General features: G+C 43.7%; 1 protein-coding gene across 1 annotated transcript in view; it reads left to right on the top strand.

Moving 5' to 3' along the window:
• Positions 1–27784, top strand: part of GPM6A (glycoprotein M6A) — a 726200-nt gene that overhangs the window by 373097 nt on the left and 325319 nt on the right. The window contains exon 2 of the mRNA XM_069631438.1: positions 2819–3011. Coding sequence (XP_069487539.1) covers positions 2819–3011 — 193 coding nt within the window. The remainder of the gene's footprint in view (positions 1–2818; positions 3012–27784) is intronic.

The raw sequence follows: 27784 nt of genomic DNA, 5'->3' as shown, positions 1-27784 counted from the left end.
TGACATACCGCATTGTCTCCATCAGTCTTCCGTGAGGTATATCACATAGCCAATGGCACCATATGCGTCACATTCATACAAAGTATATTTTATGTTGTTTCAGTAAATGTCTGTCAACTGAGAGGCGTGGTTTGGGCAGCAACTATGAATTACAAGTTATGCTATGTAACTAGGTGCCATGTCAGTGGGACCAACTGACTGTCAAGGTCAGGTCACCACCCAAAATGTTCATTCTTTTTGACATATAGTTATTTACAACTCCTACCAGAAGCCAATGCACCACTACAGAATCAAACCCAATGGTGCGTGTTATAGCCCAGTGGCTAGACACCTTTACTGGGGAAAAATGCAGAGGCTACAAGAAATGCTGGCATTCAGATCCAAGATCAGTATCCAGTGATTGGATGAAAGAGGGCCAAACATTAGTGATCAAGCAACACACATGGAGCGATGAGTAAGTGTGGGAAATGGGAGGGTTCGAAAATCCCCTCGTCCTGCACTGAATGTCCTTTTATAGTTATCTATCACTTCTTGATGGTAGAAAAAGATGTAACTGCTGTGCCGGCTTTGGGAAAATCCAAACACCACATTAATCCCAATACTAAAGGAAACAAGGGTCTAACTACTGGCAAATATCTTGGAATGATAAACTGAAATGTCAATGTACCACCACCATGCCTCGTGGTCTGTCCTCTGGGATGAGACCAACGCAACACGCGAAAGTGAGCACCAAACTAAGCACTATCACACTTCCCCCGATACCATGGCCCTTATTATGATCATGATGCATAACATAGAAATTATACTGTGCCTGTAAATTTAAATGACTTAAATGCCTTTTTGAAATAATTGCATTTCCCTTCTTGATGCATTACCATCCTTCCTTGCGCACCACTGTAAGACAACTATGCTGGAATTAAATATAGCATTAAGCACCCGTTCCAAGTGCTAGAATTAGTGTTAACGACCCAGAGCCCGAGTTAAAGGCCTGAGCAAAGCTAAGAAAATTGTATTTTCCGTCAATGTATGGGACGTCACACGCATCCTGTTCATTGAATGAAAATACTGACTCAAAATGGGAAACATGTATGTGGAAGGCAGGGTTCCACATGGAGCCCCTCTTCCATTTCCATGGCGGCCACAGAGCGGCAGTTCAATAGTAGTCGAGGGTCTGCTGCCGAAGAGAAGCGGTAAATGCAGTGGGGGAACACAAAAATAAAAGATAGGGGAGGGTGGGGGAAAGATGGCAGTGCAGGGCAGGCAAAGCAGCCTTCAGGTTACATGGAGCAGAGGCTGAGACTAGCAATTTCAGCCCACGGTCCAAGGAACCTGATTGGCTGCTCCCCCACCCCGGGTTCCAATATAGGAGTGGAAATGAATCCGTTTCTTGAGAAAATCCATAAACATATAATCTATTCAGCCTTTAAAGATCCTGAAGGCAAAGAGCAGAAATACCACCCAACCAGCCATGCTGTAGTCACAACAGACGTCCTATTTTCAAACCTGTAGTTGTGCATTTATCATTGAAAAGATTCTTAAAACTGGGGAAGTTCATTGACCACTACTGATAAAAATGCTCAAGGACTAACAGGTGATAACATATACAGCCCCCTGTGTAATGTTCCACTGCACACTTATTTTTTAGTGTTTGCAAAAGCATTTCTTTCCTTATGGCTCGCAATAGACTATTTAAATTCTCTGGAAGTGTAAACATATTCTTGTTGGCTAAAGCAGATAAGTTCCGCATTTGTCTTTTTTCATTCACGTTATATGGTTCTTAATTTTTGCTTTATAGCTGAGTAGTAACATCTACTTGCGTGTTACCACAATATATACGTTGAACAGATTGTGTATTAAATATGTGACAGATAACTTGAGCATTTCTAACAGTGGATAATATCATAACTAGAGGAGAAGTATGCAACGAAAGCTATACAGACCCACACAAAAAGACTTGAGGCCTGATTTACAAAGGGGGTCATTATGTCATGGGCGCAAAGGGATGCCGGGTCCCGGTAATGACACCGGTGCCGGCAATCCTTTGCGCCCTATTCCAAGGTCACTTTGCGGGTCCCTCCCTTAACGCCTGGTTTTACCAGCCGTTATGGACGGGACCCGCAAAGGGATACCGGGGTTAATAACGGTACCGCAATTTGCGTTACTGTTATTAACGCCTTCCCCCTTGCCATTAAGCCCTATAGGGGCTCAAATGGGAATGGGGAATGGCTTTTCAAATGGGGACTTACCGGTCCCACAAAGGTCGGAATAGACCGGTAAGTCCCCATACCACCAAGTCGGTGGCGGTGCCGGTATTGGTGCTAATAGCGCCATGACTAGCACCAACCTCGGAATGAGGGCCAAATACTTTTTCAGTGGGAATTTGCCATTGAAAATGTATTTGTAAATAAGGCCCATAAATGAAAATTAAAAGATCTGCATATACAATAATAGGAATCCCTCCTCGTCCGACGTGAATGCACTCTGCCGGATGTTATCATGACAATGCTAGAATGTGATAGACACATTTTTAAAGAGAGATATTGGTGTTGTAAATGGATGGATGCCTTTGTTTATTAGACTGTGTTTGAAGTTATGGTTGAAGGATACAAACATAAGAAAAGGATAATCAAATGACAGACTAGTGAGGATTTCCTTGGGCCAATTATTTCCCCTATCCAATGGCAAAATGTTAGGTTTAGATGTACTTATCAGCAAGAACCAGCTTTCAAGTACAAAGTAAGCAATGCGTTGCTGTTGCATAGAAGCTGACAGTGGGCAGCAGTCATGGGCTCATACATGTATTGTATCTCCTCTGCAGGTTGCTTTGAATGTTGCATCAAGTGCCTAGGGGGGATTCCCTATGCCTCCCTGATTGCCACCATCCTGCTATACGCAGGCGTTGCACTCTTCTGTGGGTGTGGCCATGAAGCTCTCTCGGGGACCGTCATCATGCTGCAGACCTACTTTGATATGGACAGTTCTGATGGGGATTCCATCGATGTCTTTGCCATGTGAGTAACACAACTACCTTCAGTTATGTCATGTGATCAAATGTTATAGTCAGATGCGCGAGTGGCTGGCCAGACCTATTTAACAGTACGCGAAAACATGTCCACAGATTTATGAACCTGAGGCAGCACTTAAAACAGCCCTCGAAGAACACCTCATGAGCTACAGATAATTGTTTATATCAGTGCTCCGAGTTCTTGGCCCATTACCAGTTCTGCTGCCTCCCCACTATCCTGCACCCTGCCTTCCTTTGCAAAAGCGTATCATCCACCCCACCGAGCACAGCAGGATATTGCTAACCTGATGCATTTTCCCTATATAAAATCCTGTACGTCCATACAAACTCTGAAAGGCTTGCCTCAACATTCTTGTTCGAAGTCCTAACAAGCTGAAAATGTGTTTTCATTCTTACTTAGATTGAATTTTACTTAATAACTTTGCACTTTTTTCACAGGTTGAGGAACAATCAAATTAGGAATAACTGTATTTCTGTTTGTGTCGGTCCATACATTGTATTGCCTTTTCAGCAGGGGGGTTAGATAAGTACATTCCCTTCTTCATTCCGTGAATCCAGATGACCTTGTTAGGAATGCTCTACAGAGGCGTAGCCAGGATTGTCTAGCAAATGGGGTCTGATGCTCATGTAGTTGGGCCCACTGCACTGACAAAAATATCTGTAAATGCCCACACAGCGCTGCTGAGTGGGCGGTCTTGCCCCTCAGGCCCTACCCTGCCTACTCCTCTGATGCTCTATGGAGCATTTAATGCATTTTGCCAGAATGCCCAAGGCAAGGGAATTTCCACATCAGTACCTGAGCAGAATCAAGACCTTGACAACTGTGCCGATGTGTTTAGCAGAAAGAAATTCACATCAAAGCCAAAGACGCATGTAGGTTTTTACTACATAGTTAAGTGTTGGCTCTATTTAGAGTACTGGGAAGAACCCTGTGGATCCCTCGCCAAAACCCTGCCTAAAGTTTACTCCCAGGTGGCCAGGCGAGGGCAGACACTTTGGATCCCAATCCTGGGGGTGGTGTACTGCGGGAGGATCACCTGGGTGGAGACAGGGCCGATGGCAGTGCGGAGAATCCTTGGGATGAGAAACAGTATTTTCCTCTAAAAGGGATACTCTTACCACCATGCCCGAAGAAGTTATGGCTTACTGTAATTTAAACATCTCGCAACCTCCTAGTAAAACTGAGATGGTAAATTCTAAAGTTGAAACCCCACAAGCTGCTATAGCAAATAAACACAAATTTTGTATCCCTAGAAACAAACATCCACCTCAGTATCAAAGGTATACTGCAAGGAATGGCAAGAAATGTTGCCTTTTCTACACCATCTTTCTCTAAGAAGGTTGAAACCTACAATCCCTCATTAAAAAATATAAATGGAATTCAATCTAGCCTTAAAAGTGTAAAAGAAGTGGAAAAACCAGATTTCACTAAAATGAACTACATATCTCAGAATCCTATGGAAAACGAAATGTAGAAGAGGGCTGCAGAGGCATGCAGAAGTGAAAGACAGACAAGTAGGCCTAACCGCCTTTGCCAGGTTCTGGCAATTAACATTAATGGCCTGCACCTGAAATCAATTGTCCCACCCGAGAGGCCCTGAAATCAATTGCCCCAGCCGAGAGGCATAATGTTCCTGGAGCCAGATAGTGAAGCTCCATGTCCAGGTTCACTTTAAAAACTTTGCTGCTAACTGTTACTAGCTCACTGTTAACCCGCATAAGAGTGGGAGCGAGTAGAAATTGTTTGTTGCTGTTGAAAGTCCTTCTAACAATGGATATATATCACACACACTTCTAATGCAAGTCAGAGTGCTCATGTGTAACGAAAAGCTTTTCATTTCCCATTGTTGAACTGTATACCTTTACCGGAGTAGTCGTGTGTCTCCAATTAGTAAGGGGAACCCTTTTCTAAATCACTCAGAAACTTGAAGCTAACTTTCACAAATTATTATAAGGAATATTCCATCAAAGATAGGTCGCGTGTGAGCAATTGCGGTTCCCGACTTGGAGTTAAAGTATAACTCTGTGTTAATAAAAGGGAATACAATTCCTTACAGCTCCTCAAAGTTAAATATCTTTTTCAAAGAGTGGTAGCGGCTACCTAAATCTGTTTCTTTTGTGAAGCTTGAGCCTTCTAACTTCCAGAACAAACATTCTATTAATGTAGAAGCTGTTGAACTAGTGAGAACAAACATTGCCCAAGCAAGTAGGCAAATCCTTTCTATAGTGAAACCAGTCCTAGTAAAATCTAAACACCTGCATTCTGATGTTGTTGAAGTTGTTAAAAGTCCAGTGTCCTCTGATACAAGTGTGACAAGGTTATCTGAAGCTGGAAGAGCAGCCATACAGCTTCAGGGTAGCTGCTGGAACCAGGAAGGTGTGCATAAAGCTGGGGAAGGGAGATGGGTGCTTGTAAGTCAACAATCTGTAATTCTGAGACTGTTATGATATGATATGATAGGTTATTTATAACGTGCTTAATACCCAGAGGTTTCTAAGAGAGGACTCAGGGATCAAACCCGTGTTGCTCCGTGTCGTCTTGTTTCCAAGACAAGCACGTTGCCACTGAGCTATCCTCCAGAGACAATTGAAGTTGAGAGAGAGGCAGTCTGGAAGCAGAGGCAGATTGTTCTAGTGGCAGTAAGTCAGACAGAAGAGGCAAAGAGGCTGCCCTTTTCTTGTAACACAGGGAAGAAGAGTGCCTTGCCTACCTCTGGAGGTCGAAGAGTCTTGTCTTTAAATTGCCTAACAATCATAACATACCAAGTTGAAGCAGAACTATCAGAACTGTGGTTGTTTACAATACTGTCAGTGAATGTTGTATTAAAGGTCTTTGACGCATTAGCATACTTTGTAGCAAAGGAGCCTGCTTACACAGTAACAGTAGTTGAAGGGGTTGTCAAGAGAAAAGCAACAGCCTGAGAAAAAGCATCCTGATAATTATATCAGAGACACTGCAGAGGTTATAAAGACATGCACAGTTGTTGAAGCGGAAGCTGTTCCTTTTATCTTTGATCTGTGGCAACCCAATCCTGGAACGAGGATATCCAGGATTACCATTGGTGCTGTTTTCTTTGCTGTAATTGGAAGGGGAACTTTTCAACAGAAAGATAAAGAACTGTTACCATTGGATTTTTGTTTGGGTGAACTTTTGTTTCTTTTGGAATTCACAAGAACTGACTCAAGACTTTACTTTTCTTTGTGAACACTTGGAGAGATTGACTTTGGACAATCCTGGGAAAGGGGGTCTACCTAGGACAAGTGAAGGTCATTCAAGTGACTGTTTTTTGGTAATCACTTATTTATGTTGTTTGTAATTTATTTTGAATGTTTTGTTGTTTTGTTTGAGGGCCAGTTTTGTGTATACTAGGAGAAATCCCCTTTGAGCTTAGACTATGCAGAGTAGGTTTAGTGAGTATTTATTTTCACTTTTTGTTATTAATAAAATATCTAACAATGAGAAAACCACAAGCTGTTGTCCGCTTCACATTACTGACCCCTCACAGTACCAACAACCTGCTATGGAGTTGAGATACCCAAATGGACTTAGATCTGATTTGACACTGTCTCAGAGTATGGACATAGGTGTGTCCATGCTAACTACTGTCTGTAATTGAAGATTGGGCATAAATACATCGAAAGATTTTAGATGGTAATCCAGATCTCGATTAACCATTTTACAAGTTCTTAAGGTTGTTCCAAGTGATGTGTGACCAAATACAGATGGGTGTCATGTAGGTACATCTAACATGCCTATTGTGAAGCACAGTCAATGATATGATGAGATAAAAAGAGGACACAATTTATCCACATGACTGGCCAGTAGAACACAATTAGAACATAATTATTTGTATGACGTTCTGCGTCCCACTCACAAAAGGTGCTTAGACAATATTTAATGCTTTATCATAAATCAAAGCATACAGTGAAAGCATGTGTGTACAGATTTCAGCCTCAATGATGTTGATCAAAAGTTCTTCTTAATACCAACATCTAAAATCAGAATATTTTTCTAAAGTTATGTGTTATGTTTTACCTATCCTGGGTTGGTAGCTGTTTCCTAAGTATGTGTGAGCCTGTGTCTGGATTGTTTGGATTCGAGTGTTCCACCTAGAATGGTATTGTGTGAGTGCCAAGGTTCTCTCTGTGTCAGTTGGAAACAAACTGAACTGGGCACAGGGGGACCGGTGGTTGTTTATTTCCCTCATGTACTTGTCCTACCTGTAACTTTAATTACCTGTTACTTATATCTCGAACCTACTAAAGTCTCCTAACTAAACCAGGACTCAAGTGTCATCATTCAACCACTAAACCTGCATTATAACATTCTGCTTCGAAAAGGGAACTAGTTGTCTTGATCGCTGCACCCAACTTCTGTAAATGCAAATAATTTGCTAGTAGTTAACAGCATGTGTATGCACTTCATTTGTGTAGAATAACTTAAAAAAACATCAGTGCATTTCTTCCACTATTCCTGTAGGGGCATTTCGGAAAATGTGGCCTAATCCTGGGTTCAGAAGGGCCTGGTTGACCTTGTTCTAAGTGGCATGTCTTTGCAAACACAACAACAAAATATGACATAATAAATACTTGCATAACCAAGAGCAGACAACGGTTTAAATGCCCCTACACCGCAAAACGCAAGATTTGCCTCAATCGCAGCAACACAGGCTAACATATTCAGTTTAAGTTGCAGCATCATGTCCTTAAATAGAACAATTGAGAAGCCAATGTGCATTGCTAAAATGATACACGTTTATCCTTCACACTCCTTGTCCCCTTCATCCGCTCTGTGATTACTTGATGTTGTTCTTTTGTTGATGAGATTGCTAGGCTATGTGGTGGATATAATTGGGATATATGTTTTGTTAATTGTTCAGTTACAAAACAGAACAGTATCAAGGGGACTCAGTGTGCCTTACAGGATGCAGCAGTTCACTTTACAGGCGCACATGTGAATAACCTCCACATACATTATCTTCTTTCCTGAATTTTGCTTCTTTTGCTTTTCTCCTGTTTTCGCTTATGGAGACTTCTTGTCTTATAGTGCACCATACACAATGAAGCTCATAATCCTAGGCTGCTCATTGTATTGGGGTAGCACTGAATGTTGTAATGCTGCTAGTCTCAGGGCGCTACTTGACAGTTAGGCTTATGCTGTTTCCCTTTGATTGGAAGCATTTCCTTTGCATTGATACTGTCAAACTATGTATCAGGGTCCTTACTGCACACTTATGACTTTGATTGGTTGGATGATGGTTTCCAGAGGTGATTAGATTTGATTCCTGCAGCTGGCTAGCTGAGTAGAATTATTGGAGACTGTGAGATCTGCCTTCCCTCAGTCTTCACACGTTCCAGCTGTATCTGCGTGTCCAGGATTTCTGTGCAAATTCTGGCGTTCGAGGAATCATTTTGTGTGCTCTTCAGGGTATTGCCCCTCTTACCCAACTTGGGCCACTCCATGGTACAGCTTGGACGTTTGCACATATTCCTCATGTCAGCTCCCCCTAACCCCGGATCCATTCACAGTTGCGAGAAGGTGTTGCAACTGTCGCAATAGTCCAAAAGTGTCAGAAGAAGGTCAAAACCTCTGGGCTGTTAACCATGACCTAATGGTCTACATGACCACATGCCTGGACCCTTGTAAGACAGATGTTCACCTTTTTCCCAAAACAATGCTCTTAATTGGGGTGAAAGCAACTCTAAGGCAAGGTTGCCATCATTTCAGGGGAAAGGAGAGGGAAACATGAATTGTCAATCTGGTTGCCATTTGACTCTGCTAATGAAAATCCTCAGAGAGGTCAAGCATAAACATGTATAGTTTGCAATGGCTATAACTTTTAAGAGTCTCAATGCCAGTCTATATATGAGCACCCAACCATGCACTTAAATGGCACAATTTAATAAGGCACTTATGTGCACAAATTGTATGTTTATACATTTGTTTAGTCGGCTTGAACTTGAAAAATCACATGTCATCCTCATATGTTATATGGCTCCCATGTCACTGTCTTTAGGGGTTAGATGATTTGACATGAGGAACTCAGAGCCGCTTGGCTGTCATAGACCTCACCCCACAGCCATATTTTATACTACCTTTAACTGGTCATTCACTAATTAAATTATGGCAACATTCTTGCTTAGCCAACTTGATGTGTTCTGCATCTAATGTTCACTTGCTGCTGCACACAGTATTCCAGAAATTGCTGAAAAACACAAATAATTGCAATTCCTCTTAAATGTGTTAATGATTGAGCCCATTGGGGTGATTTCACAGAAGTTCATGACTGCTGACTTGTTTCCCAGAAGATAAGATAGTCAGTGCAGCCTGTGCGCCTTGTGAAGCATTTTGCCTCATTTTACCATTGCATCACCCATTTATGTGTGCACTCTGCAAGCCTGCACGTTGAACCTGGTGGAGCTGGTAATGCGCTGTGGGGGCTAAGGTTGGTGCCATAGGTGTTGTTTGTGTCATAGCAATCAGAAGTAGGCTGCGAGGAGCCTGAGGAGAAGGAGCTGGTGCCAGGACTGAAGTTCTTTAAGAATGGTGAAGGTCTGAAACCGATCCTGGCCATTGTTATCCCCATTTCTGGCAAGGCTGCCATTGTGAGTGCACCCTGACACAGTACCACAGTTAATACTGGTGCCAGTACTGTAGGCTGTTAGATCTGTGTGAGCTGTGTGGGTCTCAGGCATTCTTTGAGAGTTACTCAGATTAATTAAATGTACACGAGAACACCTGAGAGTGACTCATTATAGGAACTGCTGCCTCTCTAACCCATATACGTAAACATTTTAGATATGTGTAAATATAGAGTGTCAAAGGCTTGTTTTTGTCCGTGTCCTTTACCTTTATCGTCTTCACTGTCAATTGCTAGCAGGCTTTTGTTTGGTGTTTTACCTTGTGTCTGAGTATAAACCCAGGATTAGCAAGCACAAACAGCTGGATACAGTAAGCACCATAATAATTGCCTCCTAGCAATTCCAATTGCAATTCTTGCCACAGCTTTCTGCCAGATTGTATTATCTCTGTAGTAGTTGAGCTTAATATGATCAAAATGCCGAAATAATTCAGTATCAAAAGTAGCTCTAGAAGTATGGATAAACAAGTTGACTGCAACCTAGCTGGTGAAACCATAGATCGCAAATGCTGTGGATAATAAACCACCTGTCAAATATTCAGACTCAATATTGTTCTAAGAAGTTAACATGTTACTAATCTCTGTAAAAGTGTTCACAAAAAATAGAGCTTGAGACGAGGTTGAGACAGTCTCCGGCAGCAGTCTCTCTACTGTGTCTATTGTGGGAGGACCCACTTATACACAGCAAACACTGCAGAGCGGTGAGCGGAGCTTGAGACAAGGTTGAGACAGTCTCCGGCAGCAGTCTCTCTACCGTGTCTGTTGTGGGAGGACCCACTTATACACAGCAAACACTGCGGAGCGGTGAGCAGAGCTTGAGACAAGGTTGAGACAGTCTCCGGCAGCAGTCTCTCTACCGTGTCTATTGAGGGAGGACCCACTTATACACAGCAAACACCGCAGAGCAGTGAACGGAGATTGAGATGAGGTTGAGACAGTCTCCGGCAGCAGTCTCTCTACCGTGTCTATTGTGGGAGGACCCACTTATACACAGCAAACCCCGCAGAGCGGTGAGCGGAGCTTGAGACGAGGTTGAGACAGTCTCCGGCAGTCCGCGGCCAGTCCTGGACTCTCGGTCCGACGGAATGGAGCCTTCTGAAAACGCAACCGACGTGTCTGGTCCCCCGGATCTCCAACCCCAACCCGAGCGATCAGCAGAGGGGCGATTACTAAGGAGCAATTACAAGACTTCGGACCCTGTTGCCCTGAAATCACAACCCAAAAAAGTGAAGGTGGTAAGGACTGCTACATCAATCCCCTCAATCCCCTCCACAATTTCGGTTCCTACCGAAGCAGTCCAAATATCCACAACACTGTTCGACTTCGAAAACCCATTTGATGGAAGTCGGCGTTCGCCTTTTCTCTCTCATTCGAATTCACTTACGGAGACTCTCAACAACGCTACAAACGCTACAAATGCTACAAACGCCACAATTCAGCCTACTCCGCACGGCTTCAGTGCCCGTGCATCATCACCTTACACCCTTTCAAACTCCCACCCAGAGCATCATTATTCTTTACAAATGGCTCAACTAATATTCGGACTGTGCCACCTGCACTTTCCGTCTCACCTGTACTGACTATCGACGCAGAAGACTCAGTGGATCTCCAGAATCCCTTAGTCCCACCTTTGCTGCACCCAGCGGCCATGCCGGGGTTCCTCTCCTCCCCTCCATCCAGCGGCCAATCTGCTCAGCCTTCCCGCCAGGCCCTTTCGGTGGCGAGAGGTGTGGACGCTTCGACTGTCGAAGGACGGTCCGCGTCTGCCCCTGTGCTTGCAGTACGGGCCGAGGGGGAGAGCCCCCGCTGGGCAGCGCAAAGACATCCGGTCGCTGAAGGAAGGGAACAGGACAGGAGACTGCAATGAGAGCCGACGATGGAGCTGCCTACTCAGACTTCACCCGGAGATGACGACTCCTCCCTCCACAGCATGGGCACGCAAGCTCCCATAGCCCAACAAGTGCCACCTGCAAGTCAGACCGCCGGCTCTCTGATGAGTCCGCACGGGAGCTCTTGACACCCAAAGGTCCCGACTCCAGCGCCCGTTTTGATCCTGGCACAAATCCATGCCATAATGGACTCAACGGATCCAGCAACGGCACCACAGCAGCAAAGTGATATCGACCTGACGCACGAACTGCTTCAAAAGAAAACAACAACTAACAATCCACCTAAGGAAGATTCAGCAACGCCTGAGCAGAGCTGGCCAAGAAATGAGGAAACAAGCACTGTAGGTCGCTCAACCCTCAAAGACCCCCCCTTTTCCATAGCAAGTAATGTTAACTCCACCAAGCCTCGCCAGCGAGACACTGACATAGACCTCGAGGTACTCGACCAGGAACCTATCGAATATCAAGCCTTGGCAAAAGGCACTAAACAAAACATTCAACCCAAAAAGGCACCAAACTTAAAAAGGAAATATAGGAAAAAAGACACAGGGAAGAAAACCCTGCCTCACCCGCTGCTATGCTCAGCTCTCAAAGACTTCTTTCAAAAACTGTGCAAAAGAAAGCTGGATGAAGCAAATGAGCTTTCGGATGCAGAAATCCTGGAGGCAATCGAAGATCTCCCTCCAGCTACTAAAACATGAAAAATGATGGCAAACGCAAAAAAACAACCAACGCTGCCAAGCGTTGAAGTACCCGAACCTGAAATAAGCAACGCTACCCAAGGAGAAATGCCTACAATGGAGAAACAAAATGAGACCACAGCAACCATCCCAAATGCGGCCATATCTATTCATCCTGCACCCAATTCAGTGCCTGCTCAGCTACCCAAAGCAATCCCTAATTCCTTTGGAAAGCCAGGACTGACGAACAACACCAATACACTTACGCCTCCACAGGAAGAAGGTCAAATTGAAACACCATATGCATCAAACAAAGAGATCTCTCTAAAAGGAAATTTACTTACTGGAACTAAACCTCTACTATCCCCAACCCCGAGACAGCAATATTCACTCGGGATTCAACCGACGAATCAACTTGCTCTTGACCATCTTCCCTCAAAATCAAAAAATTTGGATCGTCCTACTCAGACAGAGGACAGCTCACTCACAACAGACCGATTATCGCCACTCACACCCAGACTATGTTCTCCCCCAAGAAACAGGAGATTAAGTGAAATAGCCACCTCACACACCAAGGACTCACCAACAAAATAAATTGATCTGGCAACCATCATGTCGGCTATAACAATAATCCTAGAACCCATTTGGGAAATTATACGAAAACATCAATGACTCGCTAAAAGACAGCATCACAGTGACAGCAATGATGCATGCTAAACTGATCTTTGTGGAAGGATTCATCACCGCCCTGGACCAAAATAATAAGAAGCACAGAGAATCCTGGGATCTGAAGCTGTCCCTATTGGAAGAGAAACTAAAGCTCCTTCAAACCACGAGCCACAAAAAAAATAGTTCAGATGACAAGGAAAGCCAGACACTGTTCCAATCCCAACCCACGAAAATGGCCCCCCTGTGTGTAAGACCAAAAGACAAAATTCCTCCTCAATCAACGGAAGTGCCCAAACCAGCGCCACCAAGTGATGTCTCTCAAAAATGTACAGCCGTAACGAAAAAACAGCCTCTATTGAAGCTAACTGCCTGTTCTCAACAAGATTCTACCAATATGGGAGAAGCGATCACAATTGAACCAATGCCCATCTCAAACAAGAAATCAAAAAAACCCTTAAGAGAGACCACGGATGACGTAAGAGACTCTGAAAACATTATCAACACCAAGACCCATTCTACTCCTTCCCCAAGGACTACGGAATAATTCATGAGCCAAAGCTCCTTGATCGATCTAACCCAACATGAGGACTCAATAGAAACTTTGGAGTTGAACATGGAAACTGTAGACAGCTCCAAACCACAATTAGTAATCCAACCAATCAGCCCCAAAAAGATCAACAATAAACCTTTACTTTCAAACCCTTGTTCAGAGCCAAACAACAGAATACAGACGAAAGACACGAGTATCGAACAACTGTACCAAAAACTAAAGACAACCCAATCGAACTCCTCGGCCAGACACTCTCCCACCAAAGAACAAAAACCTTCATCAGATCACCGACAAGAGGACTCCCCCAGAGCGAAAGGCCAACCTACAAACCCTGTTTGTCTGTTCAAAATCGAACAAAAATCAACTGACGACCACTACATGATCCTGAACAGAAGAACGGTCCTCAAGATACTTAAACAGGTCGACATGCTTAACACCCTAAAGGCAGATGACTTCACTCTAGTAGAGCCCTACCATAGGAACAAGCAGGCAAAGGCCTACCTACACATTAAAAACCTGGCACTTTGTGAGATTCCTCAAGACGTCTATGCAAAACTAGCACATGTGGGCTTCATCTTGACGGAGATCCAGGTGGCAAACACCACCAAGAAACAGACTGAAAATTACAAGAAACCATTGGTCGAAAACTATAGATACAAATCACAATCAGAGGATTTGTATAGATCGGGAAGAAGGAGAAGAACACCGTCTCCTTTGGGAAAACGCGACCCCAACCTCACCAGACCAACTTGGAAATTAGCTAACAGATCTGACAAATCGAAACATGAGCCATCTCATAACGGCAGAACTGAAACAAAAAGAGAATTCAGAAACTACAAAGAGTATGGAAGACCTTACACGACCGCTCACACCTCAAGACCTCGCCACAATGAACGTAGATCCGTATCACCAGATTGCTCTGAAAGGACAAAACAAATAGCAGACTCAACTGCCGTCTGTCCAGATGCCATGCCAAAACACGGCACTTGGTCTTGGATACGGGATGCCTTGACACCAGGCCTCAAAAGATAGCAGCAAACGCGGGGTGCCAACCACTCATCACGGTCACCCCAATCGATTCACGAAGACCTCCATAATCCAACTCTGTCCATAGCATCATGGAACACCAGAGGTCACATTCACTTAACAAAAACAGGCAGCTACAACTTGGGGGTTCACGACATTCTCTGCCTACAAGAAACTAGGCTGACGGATAAACCCGCTCTGGATGGGTATACTTTAGAGATTTCACCGGCCTCCAAAGATCCGCTTGGCAGACCGTCCTCTGGTCTACTGACAGCGATTTGGACAGGATCAAATATAACACTACCAAGATAATAGCAGCTACTTATGCTTTTCTGGCAGAGCTTATGTCAAGGAGCGACGAAATCCCTACAGAAACCTCATTTCCCAAGGAAGCCTTTGCCATAATCAATGTCTACTGGAATCCCCAAAAAACATCTTCAGCAAATTTCTGCGATGAAGCTGCCAACATCATTGACGAGATAATGATCAAATATCAGACCTCGAACATCCTAATTTGTGGAGACCTAAAAGAAACTGCTCGAACTCGTCTGCGCACACTCTGACGGTGGAAAGAGGAAAATCGTGGGTAACGCTAATAAACTCCAAAAATCTCCGAAACGCAGCAGACGCATGTAGTAAGCAAATCACGATACCCACATGGGAGCGCGATCAGTCTTCCGTGACTCTCAATTACATCTTTGTATCTGAAACAATCTACTCGAGCATAGACTCGTTTGAAGTAATTAGAACTGAATCAAGCAATCACAACTTACTAAACCTTACTTGCAACATCCGAGGTCGAGACCAGCAATTCTACAAAGCTTCGATCGAGATAAACTCTCAGCTAACTCACTTGCACATGACCACAAATGACATCAAAACCCTGTCAGATGAATACAAAATTTTAACATCTGACATCGAAGCAAATGATTCAACCTTCAGGGCTAGCTACATTCCCCTGCTACTTGCCTACAAAAAACCTCAGAAAGGCCTTCACAAGCCTGCACTTAACCATAATCACACATACAACCGGAATCTGGTGATCTGACGACGCTACTTAAGAAAACTAAAGAAAGAAGCAGCGACCTGGAACAATACTACGTTATGGGAAACCTATCACACTGAGCTGAGACTCTATAAGCAGTGGCTAAGATACACCAGAGCTGCCCTGTACCAATCAGATGCAGAAAACATGATCAAAGTCCTAACAAACAAAAAAACTCGAGAATTTTGGACACTTGTTACCACAACCATCACCCCAATTCTCAAATTATAAACTCGGTCTCTGAAGATAGCTGGACCACCCACTTCACGCGACTGTTTGAGTCCCCTGCGCTCCCCACTGAGAGAACAAAACAATCTACTGATGCGAATTGGGTTGACCTCTCACACAAAGAAGATATAAAAAAAGTCATCTCAAAATTGAAATTGTCACGAGCACCTTGTCCTGACGGTCTAGCAAATTCTGACCTAAAGCAACATCCTGACGCCTGGTCAACTGTCCTGAGCATGATATTCAAAGACTGCAAAGAACGCAAGATAATCCCCAGCTCTTGGACTCAAGCAGTCATTGTCTCAATCTTCAAAAAAGGCATCAGAGAAGATCCCTCCAACTACCGACCCATAGCACTGCTGGACGTCATTGGCAAAGTTTTTGCAACAATCCTTTTGACCCACTTCCAGAACTGGGCACGATCTTCGGTGGCCATGGACCCACTTCAAATGGGATTCCAGAAGAACACAAGCACTGGTGCCAACATAATGATCCTAACCATTCTTAAAGAAAAAGTTTTGCTAGGCACTCCACTAATCTTCCTCGCCTTTGTGGATCTATCCCAGGCCTTCGACAGAGTTGATAGGCCAAAACTGTGGAACAAACTGAAGAAGTGGAACTGCCCCAATGAAATTCTCGAGCCGATTATTGCCCTTATCTCCGACACCATTGTCTCAGTTCGATTGAACCACTAAGGGTTACTCTCTAACCACATACCATCTCATTGCGGAGTTAAACAAGGGTGTCCATTGGCTCCAGTACTCTTCATTTCTTGCCTTGGTGATTTCAAAGACTCGCAAGACTCGATCAGATCATTTCCACTGAAAATCGGAAACACAAGGGTCACCAGACTTTTATACGCCGACAACCTAATCATCTTGGATCACACACAGGTGGGCCTTCAACGCCAACTCGACAACCTAGCCCACTACACCAAGGAGAATAATCTTGAGATTAATACATCGAAAACAAAAATACTGATTCTCCAGAAGCAGGGGAACAAAAAGAAAGAGACCCTAAAGTTGTACCTTGACCAGTCCAAGATCGAAATCGTGTCAACGTTCAAATACTTGGGAGTTGAAATTGACAGCTCGAAGAGAGGTTTGAGCATGCAGGAAACCCTGTGGACAAAGACCAAAAACCTAACTGCTCAACTACGTGCAGTCGATAGAAAATACGGCAAATATAGCCTACTGCCGGCCATTCAGTTTTACAAATCAAAAGTAATTCCATCACTAACGTATGGTATGGACGCAACCCCTGCAATCCCATCCACTTTATGGACTAAATTGGAAGGCTTAATTTGGAGAGCAGTATTAGGCTTACCTAAATCCACAGCCATTGCAGCAATAAGACGTGAATTAGGTCTACTCTCCATAGAGGCAGTGGTGGCCCAGAGTACCATCCAACTCTTTAGAAAAATCCAGAATCCAGAGAGCCTAGAAATATACCACATGATTGCTGTGGAAATTGCCAAGGGACCAACAAATTTCTAAATGACTGGGCCAATACACAAAAGCTCACACTGCAAGAGATATCATGTTCTGAAGAAGAACTAATCCAAAATCCATTAAGAATAAAAGCGAAAATGGAATGGCTCGACTGGATTAAAACCAACGAGAAAGCAGTTTCGAACAAACCTCTAGCCCACCTGCCACCAGTGTTCAACAAACTTAAAGAGCCAATGGGATACTGCACAAAATACCCCTGTGAACGGCTAATGAAAACCCTACTGAAAGCCCGCTTAAAGCTCCTACCGACTCAAGAAATCTTAGCAATTCGTACAGCGTCTGAAGAAAAATCATGTAGACTTTGTAAAGATCCACAATCTACAGAATCAATCAGGCACCTCTTGATGGTCTGTCCGACAGTAGACCAAGAAAGAAAAGCTTTCCTCGGCCCCCTGTTTATAACCTCTTACGTTGTTGACGAAAACATTTGGTGGAATCGCTTTATTACAGGAGCCCAAACTAGATGGCTAATAGCAGCGACCAAACTTCTAACCATCGCCTTGGAGAAGACCTCCCAAATTCAACAGGAGTAGTTTACAGAAATACCCATTTTAGCCAAAACATGATGACAATACCAGGACTATTCCTCTGCCTGAAGTCTTTTCTTTTGCAAAATCCTGTCTTTCATGGTCTACGTCGAGAATGTTGAGAACGCATAGTAAAGACCAAAACATCTTTGTAAAAATCTAAACAGATTAAATACAAATAAACAAATAATAAAAAATAAAAAAAGATTGAAAGCAGGCACGGTTTTAAAATGTGCAAACGTGAAATGGCAGAAGTGGTTGCTGTAGTGAAGAATTTTTTCCATTGCGGGCTTGGAAGGAGGAGCTAGTGCCTGGATTCACCTGGAATTGCTATAATACCATTAGTCCAGTGCGCAGCACGGCACGGATGTATAGTGGCAGAAGTGGTTGCTGTGGCAAAGTATTTTTTCCATTGCAGCTGTGGAACAAGGAGCTAGTGCCTGGAATCACTTAGAACTGCTATAATTACATTATTACAGTGTGGAGTGCGGCGCAGACGTGAAGTGGCAGAAATGGTTGCTGTAGCAAAGTATTTTTCCATTGCGTCTGTGGATGGAGGAGCTAGTACCTGGATTCACTTGGACCTGCTATAATTACATTAGTACGGTGCGGACCATGGTGTGGACGTGAAGTGGTTGTAATGGTCGCTGGTGGAGCCGGTGGGTCTGTAACAAGTTGGCAGACCTGACCTGTGACTACCTGTGAGTATTCCTCAAGTAGCAAAAAGGTAACTTCTTGTGCACAGCTGATCTTGACTCTTCCCTTTGCAACTGCTGGAGAAATCATTAGTAGTTGCCGCCTGGACTCTAGTGTGTGGCTCGGGGGTGCCTGCGGGTCCTAGGACCTTTGAACCACTCAGCCTCATGGTTGGGCTGGGGAGAGACGATTGAGAGGTGGCAATGTGCAAAGACCTGTGGTCGCATGGCAAGTAAGGGCAGAGAAGGCGAGGTGCGGTATAGTGGCTCACCTACCTGCTTCACGCTTCTTAATCTTGATCAATTTTATACATTATTGCAAGTGACTTTGCCTGATTACTGGAGGCGTGAATGGACTGGTTTCCTGCTACGTATGGAGGGACAGAATTTGTTATCCTTCCTCTAACTTTATTGAAAGTCCTAACCGCAAGATGACCTTACAGGAGCTAGGTGGCATTCAGACCCTCCGCAGCCTGAATTTTAAACTGACTATAACTAGTTTGGTAAACAGACTTGACTAATTGCTGACCAGATCTTAACATGAGTCTCTAACAATGTTGGCAATCTTGAGAAGTATGGGGACTGTGGCAGAGCCTACATCTATGGTGCATAACATGGATGTCGTCCCTGTGAGACCAGAAGTGGGGGACGACATGACACAATCAACAACTTCAACTTTTGGCCCAAGTCAGTGCCCCGCCGAACCTCCCGCAGTTTTGGTGGATGTCGTTATTGCAGGGATAATGGTCAGCTCTGTTCAGGCACTTTTGGGGGAGAGACAATTGGATGTGTTACCCCACAAATCTGGGAATTCGCTTATGGAAGCAGCAGGAAATCTCAATCAAGCACTGTCCAGAATTGAGGAAAACATAAATAACATTATGGCTTGGGAATTGGGACAGGGGATGGACTTGGTGTCTGATGTTTCTATATTGACACCAGCCATCTCGCATTAACTGGGGAAGCGTGTAAGACTTTTTAGATTTTAGGACAAATCAATGGGTTTTGCCTGAGTCTTCAGCCTGTGTGCAGGATCTAACAGAAATCATGCTCTTTCAGCTGGAAGTTATGAATCCAATTAGATTGGATGCTTCTTGTTTATCTCTGCCAATCATCTGTACATGTGTGGGGTTGTGAACAATTAGAGTGAGGGAGGGATGGGTCCTCAAGAGGTGGAGGATGACCGTTCCTCTCGTGGTTGTTTACCTGCTCAGGAGGAGGGCCTAGCCTAGAGCGGGGGGGGGGCATAACAACGATGGTTGACAAATTGTCTTTTCCAATCCTGGCATGGCTCCTAGATTCTATGGCTAGGAATATGATTCCCTTTGAATTGCAGGAGGTTAGACAGACCCTTGAGGAACTCTCAGGGAAAGTTAGTTTTCTGGAGGGGTATATTATTGCCTCAACTAGGACCCATGGTCACCATGTGACTGGTGAGGGACTAAAGCTGTTGCCAAATGTTCAGGTGGAAAAGGTAGAACTGCCTGGAAAGACTACAGATGTGACCCAGGTCCTGGGTACAGAATAGGAGCCCCTGGCACCAGTATCTATTCTGGGACGGGTATTGAGGATGCTCAGGCAATTCTGTGTAGTAGCCTTATTGAGGTATTGCCCCGCTATAGGTCCACAACCAAAAGAAAAGTGTCTGGTTCAAAAAAAGCCTAAAAACTGTAAACTCCCACCTAAACAGAATAATATGGGGTCACAGAAGTTTTTATCTAAATTGAGGATGGAGGTTGATATGGGCATAGCCCTCACAAGAGTTGATCATAAGCGGAAAAAGGATTTCTTCAAGAGCAGGAAGGCAAACGGTTCTCGGGGGTCTGGGAGTGGTTCTCTCCAAGGCGAGGGGCAGGGGACAGAAAGGAATGCCCCAGAAAATGTAAAAGAAAATGAAGAGAGCCCCTCTTTTGACCTAAGTAACATCTCAGTTTATCTGTGTGACGAGGAGATTTTAGACATGGATGAACGTGGTGATGTTCAAGAGCTATCACATAAGGCTGTCTGTACCAGTAGTGGGCCTGCGGGGCAGAGAAAGTATGTGAAATGAGGGACTCAATAGTGAAACCTCTGCTTGGCATTAAACATAGAATGTCTGTGGGAGAGGACCTTAATGAAGGGACCTTTCCTCTGCTCTTGAAAAAACAGAAACTTTATTCAATATTATCAAGACAGCTAGTAGTTAAGGAACCAGTCCCCCCACCTGAGGTCCCACTGGGTGCCTTTACTACAGTCCCCATTCCCCTGTTCTGCAGCATAGAAGAAAGCAATAAACTCCTACGAAGAATAGCCCCTCTTGTCTATTTTGTAAATGGGGGTAGTCCGGTGAACAGTAAGGTCAAGGTATCATTAGGGCAAGGTGTGAAAAAGAATACAGTTTGATCTGTTTCTATTTAAGTCGGCTTTTTGAAAGCCCAGATAGAATTCCTCTAAACAGACATTATATACTAATGCTGTTTTTTTTTTAAATTCCCGGTCTTAGTTTGGAAACCTCTGATGATATTAGTATTGTGGAATTTGTTGCCTGGATATTGTAATATGACACCTTTGTTCGCGAATCATAAAGAATGCAATTTTAGCAGAAAATGTATGTTTTCTCTCTTTATGCTTTAAAGTAGCAGACTTGGCGATCTCGGTATTCTCCAGACTTGCTGCCCTAAAAGATGGCTGTGGTCTCACGGGCGTGGGGCACCAGAATGCCATGCAAGTGGACTTCGATGAGCGGTCGAGGTATTCTGTGCAGAGCACACAAAGAAAGGCAATCCATTTGGATGGTTCCTGGGCAGATTATAGTTCTGATGGGGTAAATAGGGCTGGAAAGGAAGCTTGAAATTCGTACTTGGTATTTGTATCCTGGAATTCCAGAGGTTTTTCAAACATAGTGTGTAATCAAGACCGATTTGTCTCATAGTATGTTTTTTGCCTGCAGTAAACCCTGTTGCTGAATATGCCACTTATTGAGGGATTTGATGCAGTGTTTACTGAAGCACAGCAAGGCATAAGGGGTCATCTGTTTGGTGGTATTTTAACAAACATCAGGCACAAACAGGGCCTTGCTGTGTGAAAAATAGATTCGGGCAGAAAGGAGGCTAGAATGGTCATTTCAGGGGGAGGGTGTGACTAGCAAGTGCCTGCTGGTCAATGTATACCTTAACCCAGAGGCCTCTCGGATGGAGGAAGCTTTGACTGTGCTTTCCTTCATACTCCTGGGGGAAATTCCTGAGGCGGGGGATCAGTTATTGTTGTGGGGGATTTTAACGCTGAATGCCGAAATGATTCCTGGTATCAAGAACTAAACAGGAAGAATACGTCAAGGGCAGCTCGTGACAGGGGTCAAAGGGTTCGACAGGAGCGAGAGGTGTGGGATTTGTTTCCCCTGAACAGAAACCTCAATGGTGATGTACCACTGAGTTTTAATTGGCATAGTGGTCCTTTGAATTCTATTTCTTTTTGTCCCCTGACTTGCTCCAGAGTGGAAGAAAGATTAAGGTTAAACAATCAGTTTTTAGTGACCACTTCATGGTATGTTGTGAGTTGTCATTCCCTGGGGTAAAATGTGCCAAAGGTATGATTATGAACTTTGAAGTTAACCCAAGAGATTATGCTGTAAAATGGTCCCGTAGAATAGCCCTGGCATTTGACCATCAGATTGGGTGTCTTTGTGGGTCAAAGGCAAATGTCCTGTGTTCCCCAAGTAGCTTTACCCCATGTGTTGCCTCAGTCTTGGGAGGTTTGCTGCCTGCTAAAATCTTGAAAAAAGATCAAGGCAGGTGGGGTCGATCCATGGTTTAAGGCACTGGTACAGGTGCGTAAAAGCTGATGCATTCGGAAATTAGAGTGATGCAGAGGGAGAAGCAGCTGGGAGAATTCACAGAAATACGTAAAGTGAAACAGGGCTACAAAAACTGGTTAAAGGGGCATAGGTTTCTGATGGGACTTAATGATGCCGGAAAAATGTTGGGTTACATTTTGGGAAGTAATACCACTAGGTTTTGGGAATTGATAAGGCCAAGGGGGACTGACCAATTCTTGTAGACCCAGGCAATACAGGAAGAAGTGTGGGTGAACCATTTCATGGATGTCTATATAAAGACAGGGCTGAATAACTGGAGTTCTTTTTAACATGTTAGTTGGTGGAGGGCACTCATTTGGGACCTGAATGAGATAGCTCTCTTAATAAGGTTGAGTAAAACGTCCAACACTCCAGGTCCTTATAGTTTGTCGAACCTAACTTTCAAGTCAAATGTCCTCTTGTGGGCTCAAAAACGAATCTGTTTGGAAATATGTTGGTAAAATGAGAGCTTCCTGGGACCTGGAGTGCAGTATTGATTGTTTTGATTTTTTAATGGTGGAGACAGGTTATCTCTTCTGCACTACATGCCAAATCCATTACTGGATGCCTTATACAAGATGTTTGCCAAGATGCTTCTGAAAGAACTACATACTTGGGTGCTGGGTGCTAACTATCTGTACTTTTAACGAGCAGGCTTCAAGAAGGGAGTGGGGACATCCTTAAACAACTTTGTTTTTGCTCTTCTTTCAGGGCAGGCTAATCAACAGGGGAGACCAGTGTCTCTGGCCTTCCTTGATGTAAGTAAAACCTTTGATCATGTTAACAGGGCAATTTTGTGGAAGAGCTTGAACAATAATGTATGCCCCTGTCCCTTAATTGAGATTGTGGAGGCCCTCTACTCGGGGACAAAAATTAAGATGAGATTGGATTCTCATGGTTCATTTACGGACTGGATAGAGACGAACCAAGGGCTGCGCCAGGGCTGTGTACCTGCACCATTCCTGTTTAGTGTCTATATTAAGGACATGGTTGCCTTCTGGAATTTAGTGAGGACTAGCCAATCAAAACTGGTGGAGGTGAAATTCCAACAATTTAATTAACTGAATGACATTGTCATCTCCGATATGAGCCCCATAGTCCTGCAGAGAGCTCTACAGACTGTCAATGAATTCCTGAGTAACTTGGACCTCTCATTAAATATCACCAAATCAAAAATGATGGTGCTGAATGGAGAGAGGTCTCAATGGAAATCATTTGGTTGGTCCCTAAATGACCAGGTTTTGGAGGTTGTCAACAATTACAAGTACTTGGGCTTCTTCATTTATGGTGGAAAAGGAAGGAATGGTCCAGATAGAGACTTAAAGTCCAAATTCTTCGCAGCCACTAGTCAGCTAAGCCAATTTGAATTTAAATTCGGTAGATTTTCTCTACTGCCTGTGACGAAGTTATTCAGACAGCAAATTGTTCCTACATTGATTTTTGGGGCTCAGACTAGGGAAAATGATGCACCATGGGCGAAGTTGGACGCAAAATTGTGGAGAAAGGTCTTGCGTCTCCCAGGAACAGTCCCAGTGGTTTGGATTTTGTATTAATTGGGACAACTTTCAATTCAGATTTACTGGGGAAAACTTCAAAACTATACTAGTAAAGTCTCTCCCCCGAATGCCTCCTTTTAATGTATCTGAATGTGATGTGGGTATCTGACAACTGTAGGGTGCTTGTGAATTGTGCTTGTGAATTGGGTGCAATGGTGCACGCAGGTTCTCTTGAAAAGTGAATCCTCAATAGAAGAATTGACCTTCAACCCAAATAAGGGGTAACAAAAACTATACAGACACGGATACATCAAAGGGTTGACTTACTGGAATACCGGTGTTTTAATTACCACTTTGTTTAGTCGATAACAAATTATAATATTCTGGCTCCCTACTTGAAGAAGCATCCATCCCGAGATTTAAGGTTTCAAATGTTGAAGTTAAAGTTAAATCTGCTCCCTACTATGGAGGTACAGGGGATAAGGAGAAAGGTCCCAAGAGGAATGAGATGATGTTGAAACTTTGACTTAGTGGAAGAGACCTTGAAAAACCTTTGTGTGTTTTGCCCAGACTTGCGTTCTTTGTGGAGGGAAAAAAAAACAAAGGGCTTTTTATTTCTACGGATGATGAGCTCTGGATCAGAATATTACGCACACATGAAATCTAAGGTTTTTAGAATTTTTGGATGTTGTTTTAAAAAACTTTAAAAAAGAGAAATGTTACTAATAGATTACATTAATTGGTGATTTTGTAATGTTGATGTGTGAAAAGTTCAGTTTTGTACTAAAACGCACAATAAATAAATAAATACATGTGCAAATGATGCCCATAATATTTGAAAAAATAATTCTTGTTCTGATCCTTTGATTCCCTTCAAACTTCCAATATGCACTAACATATGGGAGGAGGCAATGGTGTCCACCTCCTGTGGGAGCGGATCATGATGAATATATTATTGATAATGCCTCAAGTGGTGAAAACCTCTTTGCATGTACTCATCTTAAAGGAAGAATGCAACCAATCAACATTTTTAAAAGGCTGGAGGAATGAGCGCACTGCCTAAATTATTCTTCTTTAAAAAAAAATGTTTTACTAATATTAAAGGCTGAGAGATAAGTGTGGTTGTGGGTGTTTATTGACAGCCTACCAATTAAGTTTGGTCAACAGCATCCCTAGAATACCCAGAACTATTCTTCTCAAGTACTCGACAAAGGTAGCAGGCGCCCCTCTCTCGGAAGAACAAGGCATGATAACCTGTTCAGTGGTTGTTAACCACATTGAGAGTTCGCAGCCATCTGCTTTTTGCTCACTGTACCTTTCACAGATGGGAAATATCCATTTGCAGATCAGTCTTTGTCCCGCCCACATGGGCAGTCCAGCACCGAAATGCTATGGCAATTCCTCTCTGAATTTGCAATTTGATAAAGTATGCCAAATTAGGATAAGTGCAGAATCAGATGTGAATATATTGAAGAAAGAGGACAAATAAGTGGACATAAATCTAACCACAGCTATTTCTGTGAGGAATTTAAAATATTATTCTTCCAAAAGGAGCAGGATGAAGCATGAATTCATCAATATACATTCAATCAATAGAAATAATAAAATATCTGGTGCGGTATATAAATCCAAACCGAATAAAGAAGCAAAAATGTATGAAGTAATGAGTGGAAAAGTACATTTTACTTCTAAAATAACTTGTAATGTGATTTAATAAAAGTATTGCTCAATATTATACCCCATTTTGTCAAGAGCATTAAAGAGAGTGTAGCCTCCCAAAAACAGAAGGCATTGCTGAATTGACCCTACGGCTGTTTAAGAGATTCCATTGTAAATTTGCATTCCTTGTTCCATAGATTACAATATCTAAAATCTCTTGTGACATGTTGTGAGGAATTTCACCATCCGGACAGGGAAAGTGGGCTCACCTGGGCTTTTTTGATTTTTTGACGAATGAAAATGAATGATGGGAGACCAACCTCAGAGAAATGAGTGCGGCCATTCTGAACTCATTTCAGCTGCCCGCACCAACACATAGTCACCCGTACTCTGAGAAGACACAGCCTACAGGTGCTGTCTTTCCCTGTCATATTCACATGGAATGTGATAGCCCTCTGTACATCAAAGCTTTCCAAGAAGGAGGAAGGCACACCTTCCATCAGCCATGAGCAGCCTAATTAAAATATCAAAGGTTCCATGGATCTGTATTCCTTTGTTCTCCAGCTGGTGGCAGTGGATACTAATGAGAGATCATTGAGGCAACGTTGCCACGTGGGCTTGGATGCCAGAGAGACAACTGGAAGGCGGGACTAACAGCCCTTTGGTGTGCAATGTGTCAACTTGAAGCTAGTTACCACCCCTCTGTATGAAAGGCAGTGAAATACATGTCTGGGTCGACTATTAACTGTAGGCAAATCCCTGCAGAGCTGAACCCTTTCAGAGGAGAGAAGTATGTGGCTTGGTCGAGACAGAAAGTCTGCTCCCAAAATATTCTTCAAGGGAAAACCTGTGCTTTAATCAAGATTCACAGAGGGCTCAGTTGACCAGAGAGACACTTTGATCTAAAACAGACAGGAAGATGGGTGGGATTTAGGTATATGTTGTCACCCCCTTGTATGTCCTGTTGCAGAGCACTCTGGTCCTGACCTCATGCATAACAGAAGATTGTTGGTGTGGACCCAGTATTTGATCATTAAGGTAGGCTTAGCCTACACCAATCACTGGGGCTATTTGGCTTTAAAAGAGGGCTGAACCCCTCACTTAGCAGATAATCTAAAGACTTTGTAAGGAGTAAGAAGACAGACTAATTTGGACCCGGGCTGAAGGTACAGTCAACCTTACACCGTCCGCCATTGAAGGAAGGCCAGGTGTTCCAAGAGGGAAGCAAGATCCCTCCCCTAACCATCTCCCAGGGAACAGGGTGAGATACAGGACTCAGAGGACCTGTCCAGCAGCTCAAGAACTGGTACCCAGCCAGCACACAGCATGCCTTTCAAGGTTCTGACAGCTGGCTTCCTAGGTGGGAAATGCTGCAGAGTATCTGGACAAAAGATAAGGCCATTGCCTGCTAACACCCTCCTGAGCTTTGGGCCATCCACCTTGAAAGTACACAAGCCCTGCAAAGAAGCTAAGAGGAGTGCCACACAAGCATCATCCAGCGGCCATCTTTGTAAGGGCAATTTCGAGACAGTGAGTCCTCAAGCCACATCCGGCTGCACCTCTGACTGTTGTCACGCCGCAGTGACCAGAGCTGTCCCAGACACCTCGACCAGCATTCCAGATCGGCCAACCAGCACAGAGACAATGTGGCCTCGAGCCACCACACCGGACAGCCTGCAGGCATCCATCCAGCCTCGCTTGCCGAACTGCCTGCTGCCTGGTACCCGCAGCTGTCTCCCTCCACTAACACTGTCTCAAGGGCTGCAAAGTGCCCTGGAACCACCTCGATGCTGTCAAGCACCAATAACTTCTTCAGCACCAGGTACATTGTGGTTCTGCCATCATAGTGTTTCTCCAAAGGCCCCTAGAGACAGTTATGACCCTTTGCCCCTTTCCTGCTCGAACCAAATAATCTTGAACTATAAGACTGATTAGTTTACCAACTACCCTCCTGTCAGTATCCACAGTGCATCCCTTTCCTTCGTGAAACTGTCTGTCATATGTGTTCCTTTAAAGTGTGGATTATAATTGTAGTGTGCTATAACTGTCTGTTGTAGTAATAATAAAGTAGATGTTTTTATACAACCTTGACTGGCCAGTACCTTTTATGATTGGCTAATAATTGTATTTTTGCGGTGTTTCAACTAACCAACGATCCATGATGTTGCGTATATAAGCCTGCCGTTCCGTCAACGCTACCAAAATTGGACAAGGAGGTCTTATAATTCACTTGTATTCCAATCTGTTTGGATCCCATCTGGTGTACTAGAGGTGTGGAGTTGATTGATGGTTTAGAAACCGATATTCACTC

The sequence above is a fragment of the Ambystoma mexicanum genome, chromosome 6q (genome assembly GCF_040938575.1).
Source record: "Ambystoma mexicanum isolate Mex_15411 chromosome 6q, UKY_AmexF1_1, whole genome shotgun sequence".
In the NCBI taxonomy this organism is placed as follows: Eukaryota; Metazoa; Chordata; class Amphibia; order Caudata; family Ambystomatidae; genus Ambystoma; species Ambystoma mexicanum.
Note: the sequence above shows the minus strand (reverse complement) of the source record. Positions and strands in the feature narration are given on the sequence as shown.